Source organism: Pongo abelii, chromosome 1, assembly GCF_028885655.2.
Source record: "Pongo abelii isolate AG06213 chromosome 1, NHGRI_mPonAbe1-v2.0_pri, whole genome shotgun sequence".
NCBI classification, from domain to species: domain Eukaryota; kingdom Metazoa; phylum Chordata; class Mammalia; order Primates; family Hominidae; genus Pongo; species Pongo abelii.
This window is the reverse complement of record NC_071985.2, coordinates 95499083-95518017: the sequence shown is the minus strand read 5'-3', so window position 1 is coordinate 95518017 and position 18935 is coordinate 95499083. Positions and strand designations below refer to the sequence as shown.

The following is an 18935-nucleotide window of genomic DNA, read 5'->3' as shown; positions in this document are numbered from 1 at the left end:
GCCCTCCCCAATCTACTGCCCTCAGGCCCCTTCCCTGATAGCAGGACTCCCTGTGGCCTGTGCTCTCAGCTTAGCTTGGCCTGACCTCCATGCCAGCTGTGCTCAGACCATCCATGCCAGGCCTCAGTGGGCACCCCTCTGGGCAATGTGGGGTGGGTGCCAGCAGCAGCTGTGGAGCTTGGCACCCTCTCTCACCTCCCCAGCCGGCTTCCTGTGCTGAGGAGGGGCAGATGCTCCTGACAGCCCATCCGCTTGGGGCCCTGCCCAAGTCCTGGTAGCACCAAGCAGGACGCCCAGCAAAAGCAAAGCGTAGTATTAATAGCATCTGGGTTTCAGAATGCCTGGGTCGCTGAGAGCTGGTCATCCCTCCCCCTCCCCAAGGGCACTCTGGGCGGTGCCTGGCCTAGAACTGGGAGGGTGGGGTCAGATCAAAGCCTCCTTCCCCAGCGGCCTCTTTGTTCTTAGCTTTTATAAGGAGGAGGAGGAGGTGGGGCTGAGGAGGGAGGGCCCCCTCTGCTCTCAGCCCACACTGTCTCTTCCACCTCTGGTAGGCGAGGCTATGATCCCCACAAGGCCAAGTGGGGCCCTCTTTCTGAATGGTATCCTGGGTGGTGCCTGGGTAAGGGGCGCCCCTTCCCCTGCAGCTGTACTTTACCCGCCCTGGTGCCCCGCAGCCTCCACTGGCACGGTGCCGGCCCGCCTGGCACCGAGCCAGCGATCGATAGGTGGATGTTGTGCTGATTAGCTCGGCCCGGCTGCGGCAGCGAGAGGCAGTGTGTGAACATGGTTAGGGGGTTGTGGGGGAGACGGCGGGGTGGGGGGAGGGCAGGAGGGAGGGCGCTAGGGGTCAAGAGACCGACACAGGTGCTAGGGTTTGCGAACCCCTCCCCCACCCCTTTGCACACCTAGGTCAGATCCCGGTCTCTCTCGGAGGGGGCGGGGGCCCTCTCCCCCACCACCATGCACCCGTTTCGGCTGCCATCGTTCATGTTAATTCCATTGCTCTGGCTGAGGCCTTCGGTGGAGGGCAGCACCGCGGGCAGAGCAGACTCCAGTCAGTCCCTTCCCCCATTCGAGGCCACCTTTCAGAAAATGCCTCTTGTAGGTAGGTGCGTGTATCAGGGCCTTCACCCCAAACCTTGATCTTTAGCGGGGGCGAGGGTCTGGGGCGCGAAGGAGAGGGTGTAGTCGGCTGAAGGAGAAGCTATGGGCTAGGTCTTCAGGTCCTGGGTTCAAGTGTTCAAGTTCCACGTTTACTGTCATCCAGGAGGGTGTCTACACGTTGCCATGGAAACCGGCTTACTGCTACCTCCGCCCCTCCCAAGTGAAGCCATAGGCGGAGTAGACTGGGAGCGACTGGTTAGCAGCCCCTTCCCTGGATTGAGAACTGTGGGGGTCTCACCCGGCTCCCAGCGGCCCCAGGCCACCCCCCTTTTCGCAGAACCAGGCGGGCGCGCTCGCTCCCGCGGCTGGGGCTGGCGCGCGGATGCGCCGCTGATAAGAACGCATGTGCGAAAGAGACGCGGGGCCCAGTCAGCTTTCCCCGCACTCAGACGCACTCCCTAACTGTCGGGCGCTCCCACTGACACGAACACCCCCCTGCCGGCCGCCCAGCCCCTTGCAGGTGCAAGGACGGATGCCTCAGCGACCACGGGATCCGGGCTGGGGAGGTGGCGGGCGGGAGGGGGGGAGTCTTAAACTTAGGCCCGCCCAGCCACAGGCGCTCAGGCCAAGCCGGCCTTCCCTATACACACTTTCCTCATAGCATGCGCGGGCGGCTGATTCAGTCCCGGGGCGCGTCCCCATGGAAAGCCAGGGCCGACTCCACTCATGGGGCCGAGACGGGCTGCAGGCGCTGGGAGGTCTTCCAGGCACCGGGCCTTACCCACGAGAAGTTGAGGCGTGTTCCAGGGCGCAGTTCCAGGAGGCTGGGCAGGCCTGCAAGTTTTGGGGCGTCACCGATCTCCCCTAAACTCAGTAGCGCTAGGCGGCTCAGGGTGGGGCCCTCAATTTGCTGGGCCTGCCCTAGTCTCTCCCGAATAGATGCGAAAACTCCACTCATCTTTACCTCGCCCTGTCTCCCTGTTTGAGAGCCTGAGAGTCTCTGCGACCGGCAATCCTGCTCCACACTTTCTGGGGTTTCAAATCTCCCTTTTCCTCTCCAGATTCAACCCTGAAGTTTTGTTCTTTTTCTGTCACCTCCCCGCTTTTTCTTCTTCCCTTTTATTAGTTCCTTCTTTCCTTTATTTTTCATTCATTCAGCACATTGTGAGCTTCCAGCGCGCCTTTCTTTCAGTAGGCCAGAGGCTAGCTGGGGTCGTCGGGGGATCCCCAGCGGTGACGCCATTGAAAAGGGTGCACTCTGGCTTCCAAACAGCCAATAGAATCCCGGGGCCTGGGGCATGAGGTCATCAGCGGTGATGCCCATTGGTTCAGGTCTGGAAGTGAGGAAGGGGTCCCCATAGCAACCGACGGTGCGTCCGAGTGCAACCTGGAGAGTAATGTTTGCCTGAGCTGCTGTGGCAGCTTGGGTGGGTGCTTGGGATAGGGTGAGGAAGCTGGGGTGGAGCTCAGCTTCCTAGGTCCTGCAGCCCTAGCCCAAGCAAGCTCTCATCTCTCTTGAGATCCTTTTTCTTTCTCAAAGTAATGGTCAGCACCACTTAACGCAGAAAGATTAGGAGTAGGTTGGTTATTGGCGACAGCACTGGGGTGCAGAGCTGCTGCCACCAGGAATGTCAGTACTGAGATCCTGTGTTCATCTGCATACCGTCTGCATCTCATTTGCATTCTCTTCATTTAAGGTCAAACTGGGCAGACATCTCCACATCCCCAGCCCTGTCGCCTGTCTGTTTCTGGAATCTATCCCTGAGTGGCTCTGTAATCTGTCCCTCAGTTCTCCACCTTCATACCCCACCTCTCCTCCCATTCTCCAGTGTCTGTTGGGGATGGATGGGGCAAAGCCAGCAACAGAAGAAAGGATAAGGAGTTTGTTCTCCCTCTGGATGTTTGGTGACAGATGGGGAGTACTGGTCTATACTGCTTGGCCCCGGCTGGGTGGAGGGTCTCCAGGGCCAAATCACCCACATGCCTGGCGGGGTGCTGGAACTAGGGATGCCTGGTTCCAGCAAGGGGCAGGCCCGCCCACCTGTCTGGTGCCAAGGCAGCTTCCTTCCTCCAATTAAACACTAATGAGGTGTCATTAACCCTTACCTTGCCTGCCAACCCTCAGGTTGAACTCAAATTCGTGGTCTCACACTGAGGGAAGGGAAGGAAAGGAGGGCTTCTGGAGAGCTGAGTGGTGGTGAGGGGACCAGGAGAAAAGAAGGCAGGGTCAGAAGCCTGAGTAGCATGCACAGTTTTCCGCTGTGGGCTTCTGAAGAATTCTAGAAATGGGTGTCCCACTGTCAGAAGGCATTTATTCTTTTGTTCCTTGATTCAACAATTATTAAGCACCTCACCTACTCCTACTAAGTAAATACTAGGCTGCATACTAGATGCTGGGGATACACACTTGTATAAGACAAGATCGCTTCCCTTAAGGGATCTTCAGATTACCCAAGGAGACAGACTGGCCAATGAGTAATTATAATGCAAAGTGAAAATGCTAATATAGAGCTATATACGAAGTGTTATGGGAACACAGGGAAAACGGGTCGTCAGAGAAGGCTTTGATTTTGAAGGACAAAGTATATGGCAGAGAGGGGATGTGTAGAACTAATAATGTCTGTGGGTTTGACACAGTGTGGGTCTATGTTTGGATGTGTTTTCAGGACTGCTGGTGTCTGCCCTCCCAGAGCGGCATGTTTTGCATCTGTATGTATGTGTGTGAGTGTGTATGTGTGTTGTGTCTGGAATCCCTTCTCCTGAACACATTGTGGTTTTATTACAGATCAATGTTTGCTGTGAAGCTCTTGAGCAGATTGGCCTGAACCTGCCCAGCCCAGGGGAGGGGAAGTGGAGACTGATGTTGGCTCCTTGGGAAAGGGTGGGCAAGCACCATCTTCACACCTGGGGGTCCAGACCCCTGGCTCCCCAAGTGGCAGCAGGCTGACCAAAGAAGGCGAAGGGTTGGGCCCCTGGCTTTGTAGGGTGTGCCCAGGCTGTAGTCCCCTCTGTCCCTAACTCCTCAGAGGAGACATGGGGGTTACCGCTACCACTCCCCACCAAGATCTCAGGCCCCCTCCCCCAACCTGTTCTTCTTCTGTCTGTGGAGGAGCAGGCCAGCTCAGACCTGTTTGCTGGCTCTCCCACAGGGAGCGGATCCTTTCCAGGGGACACAGAGGGCTGGGGAATGCTGGGGCCTACTGGGCGGCCGCCAGATACTCCACCCTGGCCCTCTGAGGCTCTCTCCATCCTGGATTCTCCCCACCCACTCTGGGGTGCCACTCTTCTGGTTTTTGCCCAGACACAACCATTTTTGTCAAGGAAGCCTTCAACCACTAGGCAGAGGGTGGGGGCTAGAGCTCTGGCAAGGAAGACTTGTTGGGGGTGGTGGTGGTGCTACTCAGAGACCTCTGCTCCAATCTCTCTGCCTCCTTGCAGTCACTTTCTTCCTTCCTTTCTTTCTTTTTTAAGAGACAGGGTTTCACTCAGTTGCTCAGGCTGAAGGGCAATGGTGTGATCATTGCTCATGGCAGCCTCAAACTTTTGGACTCAAGTCATCCTCCTGCCTCAGCCTCCCAAAGTGCTAGGATTGATTACAAGTGTGAGCCACTGCATGGGCATTGCAGCCACTTTCTTTTATTTATTTATTTATTTATTTATTTATTTACTTTTTTGAGGCAGAGTCTCGCTCTGTTGCTCAGGCTGGAGTGCAGTGGCACGATCTCGGCTCACTGCAAGCTCCGCCTCCCAGGTTCACGCCATTCTCCTGCCTCAGCCTCCAGAGTAGCTGGGACTACGGGCACCCGCCACCACGCCTGGCTAATTTTTTGTATTTTTAGTAGAGACAGGGTTTCACCGTGGTAGCCAGGATGGTCTCGATCTCCTGACCTCATGATCCGCCCACCTCGGCCTCCCAAAGTGCTGGGATTACAGGTGTGAGCCACCCGGCCATTGCAGTCACTTTCTAGAGAGCTAAACTTTGGTGAAAGTCTGGATTTAGGAAGACTTTTAAGGCTTAAGGAGAGTCTCTGGGGTCTGAGGAGAAGGTCAAGGACCCCTTCTTCCACACTGTGAAGAATAGAGACTTCCTTTTTTGACTGTAACCTCTTCTCATTCCATCTAATGTTTTCCTACCCCTTGCATACTTTCTAAGCCCTAGGTCACATCTCTCACTATGTTAGCTGTTAGGAAAGCTTGGAAATGAGGGAGAACAAATGGAAAAGGGTCTGGGCTGGTCTAGGTGGGCAGACCTCAGTAGATAATCTCTTAATTATAAGAAACCCTCCATTAATCCAGTGCCTCTGGGATCCTAAACACTGTGTTAAGTGCTTCCCAGGCATTATGGATCTTAATCCTCTTAATGACCAGCTCCCTGAGGTGGGGCATTATTATCCCCATTTCACAGATGAGGAAGCAGTCTCAGAGAAGTTAAGTGACTAGCATAGTTAGCGAGTGGCAGAACTGGAATTCGAATCCAAGCCCAGGCTGTTCACTGCTAAGCCAATACTGCTGCCTCTCAGCTTTTCTAGAGGACTCACACACACCTCTAGTGTAACACCCCAGAGCTGCCTCCCCACTCCAGGCTTCTTGGCTTGCTGGACTCATTAGAGGGATCAGGACGTGACCAGAATCAGAGGTGATTACACCCCAATGCCACCCACCAAGCCCTGCATCCTAATTTCCTGTGAACTGGACCACATACCAATGCCTATGTTCCCTGCTGTCAGGCTTGTATGTGGTTCCATGTCAACTCATGGATGTTAGAGCATCCTCAGAGCCATGCCGACACACACACTTGCTGGGACCCAGGTTTCCTGGTTAGGACTGCACCAACAGCCTGCCTGGGCTGGGGCCACACACACGGGCCCTGTGCAAGGTGCAGAACCTGTGAATATTTCATGCCTGGAGCTGGCAGCTGCCTCTCTTGCTCACACGTGTGCCTGATCTTCCCTCTCACAGGCTCCTTGTTTATTTGTTTAATGAATTATTTATCCATGGCCCTGCTTCCCTCCTGACCTCCCCCTTCCCCAGGCCCTAGCCTCCATGATTTATTGAACACGGCTCAGCTCTGTGGTTGCCACCTACTGTCCCAGAAGTTGCCTTGGGCCACACAGCCTGAGAGCTCCCTCTGTCCCACACCTGCTCAGCTCCCTGCTTCCTTGGCCCCTGAGGGATGGAGGAGAGTGAGGCGCCATGTCAGAGTCCTCCTAGGAGCTGAGCTCAGTGTCCCAGGAGAGATCTTGGCAGCCAGCAGTGTGCTAGCTAGCTCCTTACCCTGCAGATAAGGAGGAGGAGGCCTGAAGCCCTGAAGACAGGACCAGCCCCATGGAGGGAGCTCCAACCTCCACAGAGGCCCTCATCCAACAGAGAGGTAGTTCAGGGCCCAGGCCTTAGACACCAGTTTTTCACACTATAGGTTGTGATCTATAGTGGGGATGGTAAAGTCAAGAAGTCAATTTTATGGGCTTCAACCAGCTTTTTATTTTACTGTTTTTAATTTTAAAACTAGAACAGAGGAAAATATCATTGTGTATCCTCTGTAGTAAGGGTAAGTATTGTTTCATGAAACTTATTATTTCAGTTAAATGTGTGTGTGTATGAGTGTGTGTGTATGGGAGAGAGAGAGAGAGAGTGTGTGTGTGTGTGTGTTATTGAACTGCAGTGCAAAATATACTACTACTGTGGTGGATCACAGTCAGGAACAATTTGAGTTACAGTTACACGCAAACGTCTAGACCCCACCAATAAGGCCTGGGTCCTTCCATGACTCACATGCCACAGAGAGAAGCCCAGGCCTTTAGATTAGGCCCTGGGCATGTGGACAGTGGCTCAGATCTTATATACAGGGACTCAGTCCCTAGAGAAGCCCAGACCTTATGAATAGAGGCCTATAGACAGACATAGGCATTATAGCTAGAAGCACATATCCTGTAGACAGAATTGCCATACATGGTCATATAGTTTGTGCATGGCACAAAGGAGCCACCCAAGGGGAAGGGGACATCAGCCCAATCTCCCTCACTAAGACAGGGGGCCACTAGAGCCACCTCTCACTGAAGGAGGCAGCACCTTTGTTTATGCACAAAGGCACCACTTGCCAAGAGATGCACCCTAGGGACTGAGCCTGCAAAGAAGGGTCCTTTTCCTAATTCACACAAAGGCCCAAATCAGCTAGCAGCCCTATGGATAGAGGCCCAGGTAGACAAAGCACTAGATCCCACGGACACAGGCCTAGCTAGGCCCTATAGAGAGTATCTCAACTTCAAAACCAGAGGCTTCGACTCCATAGAGAGAGCTGCTTAAATCCTGTAGAAAGGGCTCCGGATTCTAAGAGAAGGTCTCAGTTATTATTGGAGGGTGGGTGTGGGGGTGCCAGATTCTAAAGAGTACCCAGGCCCTATAGAAAAAGGCCCAAATTCTTAAGCAGAACCTAGATTCGATAAACAGGGATATATCTTTTCTAAAATGGAATTTAAAGTCCTAGACCAAACCAGCAAGTTCCTGTTCACTATCAATATGGGCAGCATCTCTGCCAACTGTGGGCCCCTACAGAGAGAAGCTGCCCTTGTGGAGCAGGGAATATGATTTGAGTGGAGGGGACTGGGATTTGTGGCACCTGGAGTAAGCAGGTTAGCATCATTTGGGTGAAACAAATCTCTCTGGGGATGAGGAGCTTGCGGGGAGGGAGAGCTGTTTGCAGAGTCCCCCACTTCCATCCCAAGGGGCCTAATTTATTTGCTGGCTCCTGAGAAGGAAGAAGAGATCTCCTGGGGTGGAGAGGAGCCCAGAAAAGACAGAGCCTACTCTCACCTGGCAGCAGTCAGACACTGAGCCTATTCTGGATAGCACCACCCCTGCCCCCAGCCTAGCACCTGAGGCTGACTTGTGGTCAAGACCCTGTCCTGCCACAGATAAGCAGATAGGGAGGTGCCTGCATGTTCCCTCTCCTGAAGGATAGAAGCAAATAGCAGCATGCCTGTCTCCCTGGACACAGGTGGTTGGCTTGTGGTCTGAGAACCCAGTCAGGTCTGGTTCCACCTGGTCTGGGCCTCTCCAAAAGAGAAGAGATAAGGGACGGATAGTCCTAGGTCTGGTTTCTGAACACTTTTCCTGAACTTTTACTTCCTAGAAAGAGAGAAGAGGAGAGCAAGGAACTGTGTGTGTCAGGATGCATGTGGGTTTGTGTGTGTGTTGTGTGTGGATGGATATAGGTGTGTGCTTGGGTGTCTCTGTGCCTGATCTCTAGCAGTCTGATAGTGCCCTTTCCTATGTGTGTCTGGAAGGTGTACCTGTGTGTCCGTATGTCTGTGTCAGGCGCCTGTGTCTCTATGTTCTCTGCTTTTGGGTGACTGTGCCTTTTTTCCTGAATGTGTGTGTGTGTGTGATGTGTGTGCTTGGGTGTCACTGTGAGGACAATGACTGTGGTGAGAGCTGGAACACAAGGTGCTCTTCCCTCTGACTCAGGATCAGTGTCTCTGAGAGTAGGAGTGAGAAACCCTGGGGACACCCCTGGCTGCCCCGAGAGGGGCCCTGCCTAAGTGCCAGTGAGGAATCCTTTGTAGGTGTCCAGGGAACCCTGCTTTACCCCAGCTGACTCTCTCCTTGACCCTCTCCTGCGCCTTGGATTCTGGACCACTGAAGGCTCTTACAGCACCCAGTATTGACATTCTGGGGGGCTGAGCTCTTTTACTCTGCCTCCAAGAAAAACAAGCCTCATGCTCAGCTGGGGGCTTCAGGTCACCAGCTGTCAGAGCCTTGGTGCCAGCTGAGGACTTCTCCACCACCCTTCTGTGCCCACCTGAGTCCTCATGCACACGGGAAAAGGGGGCATGGACGCAGCAGAGGGCCACAGTGTTCAGAAGGGAAGGGGTCCAGCCCTGCTTACTAAGAGGTCCTGGATCCCCAGCTTCTTCTCAAGTCTGCTCCTTCCCCTCATTCCCAGAGATGAATGGGCTTTCCTGAGATCGAGATCCTTATCTTGAGTTCCCAAATCCTTCTGGGAAATTCAGCCTGGGGAGCAAAAGGCCCAGGACCAGTTGTAGCAAACTGAACCCAGGAGGGAGAGGCGAGGCACGCGCTGGTCTTTCCCGAGGGGGCAGCACGGTCCCCACCTCCCACGCGTTGCGCGCTCCCGGCCGGAGCCGGACGGGGCCTGTCGGGGGCGCGCCAGGGGCGGGGCTTCGGGGGTGCGCCCAGGAGGGCGGAGGGAAGGGCTGGGGGCGTGGCCTAAGGCTGGAGGCCGGCGGCGGCGGCAGCAGGGAGCTGGGAAGCGGAGAAGCCGGGAGCGCGGGGCTCAGTCGGGGGGCGGCGGCGGCGGCGGCTCCGGGGATGGCGGCGGCTCCGTTGCTGCTGCTGCTGCTGCTCGTGCCCGTGCCGCTGCTGCCGCTGCTGGCCCAAGGGCCCGGAGGGGCGCTGGGAAACCGGCATGCGGTGTACTGGAACAGCTCCAACCAGCAGTGAGTCCGGGACCCTGGGAGTCCGCGCGTCCCCTGTCAGTGAGAGGGGGAGCCGGTGGGCCCGAGAAGTCCTGGGGGATCCCGGGGTGGGAGTCCTGGGAGACCAGAGCTGGGGGCTGGGAGGGGACGGAGAGGGGGACGCACTCTGTGGGCGTCTAGGAAACTCGGGGGTGTCTGAAGAGGCTGTTGGGCTATAGTAAGGAGCGCTCGGGTCGTGCGGAGGAGGCCGCTGGAGGGGCCCCCCACCCCATCTTGGCTTCTCTCCGCACCCGCCGCTGGAATAGCATGCCCCTGTCCCATAGTCCCACCAGTTGGGCTGGGGTTTGGGGGTAGCGGTGTGCTGGGGATAGGCCGCTGCATTTTGGGGCCCAGGGATGACCTGTTTTTGGCCATGAGGGCTTCCAGGGATTCTGTCTAGGACTCCTTCTTTTAAAAGTGGGGTCCAGAGCTGAGGCAGGGAGTCCGACCGAGCACCTCCCTAGAAGGAAGGCGAATGGGTTGTCTTGGTTGTGTGGATAAGCCCGGCTGGGGTGAGCTAGGGCTGGGTCGCTGAGTTGGGGAGCCCTGGGAATGCTGCTTGGTTAGGATGGGAACGTGGGGTACCGGCGAGAGGGAAGGCGGCAGAGAGATGTCGGTGTGTCACACACGCACACACACGCCCGGGCTGGGGACGGCGAATGGCTCCAAGTGTGAGCGGGCGTGCGCGGCTGTCAGTGTGCGTGTGCGTCTGAGTGTGTGATTTGTGTGTCTGCGTCGGCGATCGTCTGGGGGTGGGAGCGGGCGGCGGGTCGGGGAAGGGGCTGCGGTCGCTGTCCGCGCGGCCGACTGCGTCTGGGCTGGGGTGGCTGTTGGCGCCGCCGCGGTCTGGGCGGGTGTCAGGGAGGCCGTGTGGTTTCCCGGGGTGTGTGGCGCGGTGGCCGGGTGCTGGCTGCGGGGCCGGGTCCTCATTCTGCTCAGTCCTTGCTGCCCTTGTCTTCTCCTCCCCGCCAAGCCACCGTGTGTATCACCCTGGCCACCTTAGTGTGTGTCTGTGTGTTGGTAGGGGGAGATCCCTGGGGACGCGGGGGTCACTGTCACACCTGCCCGGGCGGTGGCGGCAGCACTGCCTCTGGCTCCCCACCCCAGGGACCGACCGACCAGGGAGCAAATGGCCAGACCCCAGGGGAGGGGACCGGGAGGGCCGGGCGGCCGCGACCCCCAACCTCTCGGAGGAGGGGCTGCCGCTCGCCGCTCCGCTCTTTGTTGTTTGGGGCTCCGCGCCTCCCCCTCTCCCTCCTCGCGCCCGGAGTGTCAGACTGGGGGTGGGGATGAGCCAACGACGCCCCCCTCTCGCTTCCCATGGAAACCTCGGGGGTGGGGACATGGCCCCTCCCCCCCGGAGCGGGACTCCAAGAACTCCGGGGGGTGCTGGGGGCTGACTTTCCAGCTCTATCTAGCTCAGCCCCCTCCCCTAGACTCACACGTCCGCCCCCCACCCCGCTAGAGTCTGGCGGGGAACGGAGAGCTCGCAGGTGAGGGGCCCCGGGTTCCCCGCCACCCTTGGAGCACCTCAGCGTTCTTAGGGGAAGCCAGAGCCGGGGAGGATGCGGGTGTAGGTTTGGTGGGGGGAGGTGTTGATCAGGTTCCCCTCCCCCGCATACACCTGGGCGCAGGTGAAAGCTCAGGGAGCGGGTGGGGGAGCCCGGGTTCCGGGAGCCTCCTTTCTGTCCTCTCTACTCCGTGCGGGCCTGGGCCGGCAGAGGTAGGAGGGGGCGCACACCGGGCCAGGAGGCTGCCGCCGCCCCCGCCTCGCTTCCCGGGCCTTTGTTGCCGCTGCGCCCGGGCTCCCCGTCTCCCTCACTGCGGCAGCCGCGGCCCCATAAATCGTGAGAGCGACGTGCTCCGGAGCCGAGAGTGGAGAGGGCCGGGGAGCTGGGGGCGGGGCCGACCGAGCCACAGGCTCCCGCGCCCCCTCCCCCTAGTCACGTGAGCTGGGCTCCTGGCTCCCACCTCCCGTCACGTGCGGAGGGTCTCTGCCCCTTGGGGTCACGTGGGGAGGGTCTTGCGACCCCGCCTCCTGGGGGTCACGTGGGAGGGTGCTGGTGGGACACGTGCGTCGGCCTCCTTTGACAGACCTGGGGACTGTGCCCTGCACACCGGCCGCGACCTAGCCCTCTGCCCCCGACTCAGTACTTCCATTTAGTCCCGTGGAATAGGAGAGACCTGTTCCCAATCTGGCCCAGAAACTAGGGGTGGGGGGACTGTATTGGAGGGATGCATTAGAGTATGAGGTCGAGGAGTCCCCTAAACCGGGAACTGAACTTGGTGAGGGGGGTTGGGACGGCCGATGGCCAAATATATGCCCCCTGGCCTGTGTTTCATTTCTTTGCAGAACTGAGCAAAGATGTTGGTATTTGCCCCTGTCTCAAGGAGCTTCGGGAACATCTTTCTATATAGCTGTCTCTCGACCTATCTCTGAAATGTTTCTGTTGCTGATCTCTCTTTCATTTATGCATTCATTCAACAAATATTTATTGAGGCTCTACTACGTCCCTGATGGTCTTTCTCTGTGTTTTCTCCCAGTCTCTGAGTCTCAGCCTTGCACCTTTCCCTGTCCCTGCTTCTCTCCTTTGCGTCTCTCTCCGTCTCCGCCGTCTGTGGGCCTCTCTGGCCTGCCTGTCTCTCCTGTTCTCCAAGACTCTCGGTTCTCGTTCTCTTCCCTGCCTCTCTCGGTTTCTGGCTTCTCTCTCGCACCGTGTCTCCCTTCCTTTCCCCTTTCAGTGAATCCGGCCTCTGCTACCCTCCCCTTCTCGGTGTGTGTCTCCCCGTCACTCCGTCTCTGTGTCTCGCTTTCGGCGGGTCTCTCGCTCCTCTCCGCCGCTGCAGATCAATAAACCTTCGCCGCCGCCGCCGCCGTTGTCGCAGGGAGGAGGGGCGGAGGTGTCGGGCGCGCTGATTCTCCCCCACCCGACGCGGCCCAGGGAAGCCTTGCGCCCAGACCCGGGCTGTCCAGACTGGGACGGGCGGGGCGCCGAGGCCCAGGGCGCCTGAGGGGCGCAGGGGTGTCAGCGTGCAACCGCCGCCCCCTGAGCGTTCTCGCCACCACCGCCACCACCCTCAAAGCCCGGGCGCGCGGACCCCACGCCGCGCACACGTGGTCCGGCCTCGCCTGCTGGAGCGGGCGGCGCGCAGCCTCGGGGGCGCGCGCTAAAGGGAAGAGGAACCCGGGTCTACGTTCTTCCTCCACCCCTTTAACTCTGCAGCCCGGCGTCTAAGACCGGGGCTGGGGGTGGAGGATGGCGAGGATTTGACAAGTTCAGGGCGGCCTGGGATCCTTTCCCTACTCCCTGGTCTTGTTGGACACCGTGTTTACCTGCCCTAATTGCCCCGCGCTGGGGGAGAAGTTTGCTCCTTCCCCGCTCCGCCCGCCTGCCCCCTCCGCGGACACTCCGGGTTAAGTGGAGCCAGGCGCGGGCCGGCAGGGCACTGAAAGCGAGAGAGAGGTGTCGGGATGCGCCTCAGAAGGCGGTGAGAGTCGGGAGAGACCGAAATAACGGGGCGAGGGGACAGCCCCTCCAAATGGGGTGTGTCGGCATTCGCCTTTCTGCAAGGGAGGCGAGAGGCTATAGGGGATGAAGTGGAGCAAGAAGAGAGAACAGTACGAAGGAGCAGGGCACAACCCGGTCCCCAGGTCCCAGCCCACCCCCACCCTTCCGCAGGAGGTGCGGCCCTGGAGGCGGGGTTAGCTGCGGAGCTTCGCAGGGGCCCAGCGGCACCTCTCTCTCCGCACTGCTAGGGAGAGGGAGGGAGGATGACAGATTCAATTAAAGTGCCCAAGCCAAGGAGACACGTTGGGTCTCCAAAGAGTTGTGGTTGGGAATTCCTGGCTCTCACCCCGTTTGTCCCCGTGCCCTCTGTGTACCAACTGGGCCCAGCCACCCCACCGGCAGGTCTTTCTCTCACATGCCCAGCCTTGGGGGGCATTTCAGGGGCTGTTCCTGCCACCCAGCGCAGGAGTACATAACAGATGGCTTCCCTTCACCTGTGGTCGCCCTGCAACCTTTTTTATAAGGCTAGTCCTGCCCTGTTGAGGAAATGGAATTACCTGTAGGAATACCTTGGGTGTTGGCTTCCTCCCTGCTGGAATGGGGTGTGTTGTAGGGGGAATGGGCGGTACAGCAGGGAGGGGCTGCTTCAGAGTGGGACTGGAAACATGGGTGAGGCTCAAAGACAGAGATCCCAGTGTGGCTGTGCAGCTGCTCCAGACTTGGCACCCTCACCACTGGAGGCCCCCTCCCCAAGGCCTGAGGAGAGGAACAGATTATGGGTTGGTGACGGACAGGCAAGCCTAGGATGGCAGTTTGGAGCCAGGCCTGGTCTAACCCGTTTTCCTGCTCCCAGTGCCCCAGGCCGAGGCTCCTGCCCACCTGAGTGCCAGGGCAAGGGAGGGGCCTGAGTGACCCATTACTCCCATGGGAACAGAGTGGGGCTGCTGGCATTCCTGATGACCAAAGGAGGCTGTGCCAATTCTTACTGGGGTACCAAACATCAGCTGTCTGCCTGCCTCACTGCCAGGCTTGGAATGGGTTGCTGGTGGAGGGGACAGCACAGGCAAAGCCAGGGAAGTGGGGTCAGGTGGGAGGGACCCCCAAGGCCCCACCGTGTGCAGAAGCCTCCACGCTCATTTCTTTAATGGATCTAATTACTGTTTGGGGAACTGGGTGGTGCCTGGTGACATAGGGAGCCAGTCTCTCCCCCCAGGGAGCTCCCAGGGACTAGGGACCCCGTGGTTTGACATTTTGCCAAGGACCCCATGCCTTTCTGTGTCCACCACTCTCCTTGCACTGCTAAGATATGTGCATTCTTACCTTAAAGAAATTAGGGAAAACTGCCCCCTCTCCGAGTTTCTTTCTCCATTCAGAGGTTTCTCCATCCCCACACCGCTCAGTACTGCCATCGAGGGTGTTAAGACCAACACTTTGATGGTGACTAGCAAGGCAGGTGGGGATTACAAGGGACCCAGCATCTGCTTCTCTGTCCCAAAGAGGGATCAGGGAAATAAGAGGTGCAGCCATCTTGTCTAGGCCCTGTGCCCACTGCTCTGCCCAGCATCATTAAGGGGGGCCATTGTGCCAGGTTGAGGAAGGAGGTGCACAATGAGACAGAAGTTTGGGCTGGTTGGCATGATGCCACGTGGAGTCTTGGTACTGAGTCCCTTAGCGCCCTCATGTGTTTAAAGTTCCTGGGAGCCTAACTGTCCTTGGCCTCAGGGTGGGGTCTCTCACGGGACTCAAGGTACAGAAGCCAGTGATATTGTAGTATGGGGAGGGCAGGGAGAGACCCCCAGATTGGTGGGGTCAACCAATACTGGCATGCGGGCCAGCACACATACAGCCCAGCTTTTCTGTGTGTCTGCTGCCTATGAGTGGGCGGTGGACATATTTGTGTGTGTGCCATAGAACTTATGCATGTATATGCATGAAGCCGCCATACATGCGTCTGTAAGGGCAGGTCCTGTTGGACTGGCCCCCGGGGTGGACTGGCAGCCGCAGGGAAGCATGGTGGGAGAAGCGATGGAGGGTGTGTGTCCCTCGGAGGGGATCCCTCCCACGTTCACCCTTGGCTTCCATCCCTCCCATCCCTCCTCCCGGCTGCTGAATTATGGGGAATGGACGGAGGAAATCCGGGCCTGGGTCTGGGAGTCTCTGGGGCCTGCGCCGTTTCTGTGGCAACCAAAGCGTACGTTCTCTTCTTCCCTCCGCCCCTCTCCCTCGCCTCCTTTTCTTTGGAGGCAGGCCGGGCTTCCCTGCGCCTTTGCTACCCTCTGGTGGCCAACAGGAGAAGGACAGGCCAAGAAGGAGGGCACGGAAGGAGACTTCGGCGAGCGGCGGCACTAGGGCCCCGGGGGCAGAGACAGGGCTGAGCCGCGAGGAAGCTCCGAGGAAAAGTCGGGAGGCTACGCGGACCCTGGGGAGGGGCTGCGGAGCGGTCAGATGGAAAGCGGCTTTGCTCTGGGGTTTCTTCTCTCTGAGCCGCTTCCTCTTCCCCACAGCCTGCGGCGAGAGGGCTACACCGTGCAGGTGAACGTGAACGACTATCTGGATATTTACTGCCCGCACTACAACAGCTCGGGGGTGGGCCCCGGGGCGGGGCCGGGGCCCGGAGGCGGGGCAGAGCAGTACGTGCTGTACATGGTGAGCCGCAACGGCTACCGCACCTGCAACGCCAGCCAGGGCTTCAAGCGCTGGGAGTGCAACCGGCCGCACGCCCCGCACAGCCCCATCAAGTTCTCGGAGAAGTTCCAGCGCTACAGCGCCTTCTCGCTGGGCTACGAGTTCCACGCTGGCCACGAGTACTACTACATCTGTGAGTGACGGCGGCCGGGCGGGCTGGTCTGAACGCGAGAGTCTGAGTGACAGCCAGGGGGTGGAGCCCCGAGGCTCCGGGGCGGGGCCGGCGCGGCGGGCGCCAGGTCTCACGGCTGAGACCAGGGAGGAGGCGTGGGCACAGGGCGCCTCAGGGGTTCAGCTCAGACGAGGTCGTGGGGCCAAGAGAGGAGTTTGGTGACAGTCCCAAGTTTGGGCTGCAGAGAATCGCTGTTTCTGTGAGGGACATTCCGGGGTTGGAACATCAGGGATCCCAGTTTCTTGAGGGGTGGGACCAAAGGGGCGTCTAGGGCCGACGGCAGAGCTACAGTGACCCGTGTCCAAAGGGTAGAGGAGCTCTGAAGGAGACCGCCCGACGGGGACAGTTTGGAGGGGGTGAGAAATACAGCCGTCGAGGGAGGGCACAGGGCACACAATGGGCGAAAGTGACTCAGGCCCGGTCTCCTCCCCAGCCACGCCCACTCACAACCTGCACTGGAAGTGTCTGAGGATGAAGGTGTTCGTCTGCTGCGCCTCCAGTGAGTAGAATCGGCTCCGAGCCGCGCCCCCATCCTCAGCTCCCTGCTTTGGGGCTCCCCTGGCTTCCTGGGGGTGGGGGCGGAGGGCACAGGTGAGGGGGGCTTGCTCCCCAGCCGTAGCAAGGGGAGGGAATCCTGGCCCTGACTCTCCCCTCCTCTCTCCCCACCCGCACCCCACCCCGCAGCATCGCACTCCGGGGAGAAGCCGGTCCCCACTCTCCCCCAGTTCACCATGGGCCCCAATGTGAAGATCAACGTGCTGGGTGAGTCTGCGCAGCGCCCTCTGGTGGCCACTGCTGGAACCGCAGCCCCCGCCCCGGTGCCTGCTCACCTCGCATGCCTTCCCCGGGGGCACTACTGATACTTCCTACCCCGTGGGTGGTCACGTCCCTGGCTCCACTGCTGCTGCCGCTGCCGCGTGCCCCTGCCCTGGCGCGCAACCCAGCCCTCACCAGTCTGTCTGTTCCTCTGTCCACAGAAGACTTTGAGGGAGAGAACCCTCAGGTGCCCAAGCTTGAGAAGAGCATCAGCGGGACCAGCCCCAAACGGGAACACCTGCCCCTGGCCGTGGGCATCGCCTTCTTCCTCATGACGTTCTTGGCCTCCTAGCTCTGCCCCCTCCCCTGGGGGGGGAGAGATGGGGCGGGGCTTGGAAGGAGCAGGGAGCCTTTGGCCTCTCCAAGGGAAGCCTAGTGGGCCTAGACCCCTCCTCCCATGGCTAGAAGTGGGGCCTGCACCATACATCTGTGTCCGCCCCCTCTACCCCTTCCCCCCCAGGTAGCGCACTGTAGTGGACCAAGCACGGGGACAGCCATGGGTCCCAGGTGGCCTTGTGGCTCTGGTAATGTTTGGTACCAAACTTGGGGGCCAAAAAGGGCAGTGCTCAGGACTCCCTGGCCCCTGGTACCTTTCCCTGACTCCCGGTGCCCTCTCCCTTTGTCCCCCCAGAGAGACATATGCCCCCAGAGAGAGCAAATCGAAGCGTGGGAGGCACCCCCATTGCTCTCCTCCAGGGGCAGAACATGGGGAGGGGACTAGATGGGCAAGGGGCAGCACTGCCTGCTGCCTCCTTCCCCTGTTTACAGCAATAAGCACGTCCTCCTCCCCCACTCCCACTTCCAGGATTGTGGTTTGGATTGAAACCAGGTTTACAAGTAGACACCTCTGGGGAGGCAGGCAGTGGACAAGGATGGTACGGGGTGGGCATTGGGGTGCCAGGCAGGCATGTACAGACTCTATATCTCTATATATAATGTACAGACAGACAGAGTCCCTTCCCTCTTTAACCCCCTGACCTTTCTTGACTTCCCCTTCCAGCTTCAGACCCCTTCCCCACCAGGCTAGGCCCCCCACACCTGGGGGACCCCCTGGCCCCTCTTTTGTCTTCTGTGAAGACAGGACCTATGCAACGCACAGACACTTTTGGAGACCGTAAAACAACAACGCCCCCTCCCTTCCAGCCCTGAGCCGGGAACCATCTCCCAGGACCTTGCCCTGCTCACCCTATGTGGTCCCACCCATCCTCCTGGGCCTTTTTCAAGTGCTTTGGCTGTGACTTTCATACTCTGCTCTTAGTCTAAAAAAAATAAACTGGAGATAAAAATAACTGAGTGTGTGTGATTTCAAAGGGCCATCACCCTTCTGTTACACTGGTTAAACCTCACAGGGCACCGGGCCTGAGTAGGAGAGGGAATTCTGGGGCCAAAGGGTCACAACAAGGTATTTAAAACTTTTTCTGGGGCTCATCTTCATTACAAAGGCAGCGCTGCTTGGAAAGAGCAAGAGGGGCCTCCAGGCAGGGCCTGGTTGACTTTGGGCAAATCACTCAACCTCTCTGATTCTCAGGTATCCCACCAGAAAAACTGGTTGTGGTATCTCTTTCTCAGGGTTGGTGTAGGGATTAAATGACGCAGGGAGTTAAAGGCTCCATCAATTATGGTTTCCACCTTTTCTTCCCCTTCCATTCTGTAATTGAGGTTCTTGACTGGAGTCTATGGATTTCAGGGGATTTGAGAACCTAGACAGAAAAAAAACTATCTTTATTTTCACTTGCCTATAACTAAAATTTAACATTCTCTTGTGTGCTTGGGCAGCAAGCCATAATAGTATTAATAGTACCTGTGACTTTGTAACCAGAAATCACAGATGTTTTCAGGCTGCATTATAGTTGTTGAAGATATCTCAAAATACCATTTACACTCATTAGTACTTTGAAATGATCATAGTTGTTAGACCTTCCTCATTTTTAATGTGTTAATAAGAAAGCATATATATTACTATATCAAGAAGTGTAAATGTTTTGATAACTCTTTCAATATAATTAGCTTTCTTTATAACCCTTTGTAATTTTACTCATTTCAAACATTATGCCCAAGGTGCTGGGAGTTTGCTGGGGCTGGGGCTGCTCATAACTACACCACCCTGCATCGCTCGGGAGGGCAGAGGGGACAGAAGGGCAAAAGACAGGAGAATGGCCACTTCCCAGGGGCCCC

At 57.9% G+C, this 18935-nt stretch overlaps 1 protein-coding gene and 1 long non-coding RNA gene across 3 annotated transcripts; one reads left to right on the top strand and one right to left on the bottom strand.

Annotated features, from left to right (window-relative positions):
- Positions 1-8: 8 nt before the first annotated feature.
- LOC134760401 (uncharacterized) lies at positions 9-9223 on the bottom strand. Its single transcript, XR_010137784.1, has 2 exons — positions 8990-9223; positions 9-2491 (listed from the first exon to the last, which is right to left on the bottom strand). It is a non-coding gene; the product is annotated as an uncharacterized LOC134760401 (long non-coding RNA).
- A 103-nt stretch (positions 9224-9326) lies between these two features.
- On the top strand, positions 9327-18618 carry EFNA3 (ephrin A3). Of its 2 annotated transcripts, XM_002810078.6 has the most exons (5): positions 9327-9560; positions 15592-15905; positions 16378-16443; positions 16629-16706; positions 16922-18609. In XM_002810078.6, the coding sequence occupies exons 1-5, from the start codon at positions 9433-9435 to the stop codon at positions 17050-17052; spliced, it is 717 nt and encodes a 238-aa protein (XP_002810124.3). In that variant the 5' UTR covers positions 9327-9432; the 3' UTR covers positions 17053-18609. The 2 variants fall into 2 exon arrangements, with proteins under 2 accessions (XP_002810124.3, XP_002810125.3); XM_002810079.6 differs by lacking the exon at positions 16629-16706 and having other exon boundaries at positions 9377-9560; positions 16922-18618.
- The last annotated feature ends 317 nt before the right edge of the window (positions 18619-18935 follow it).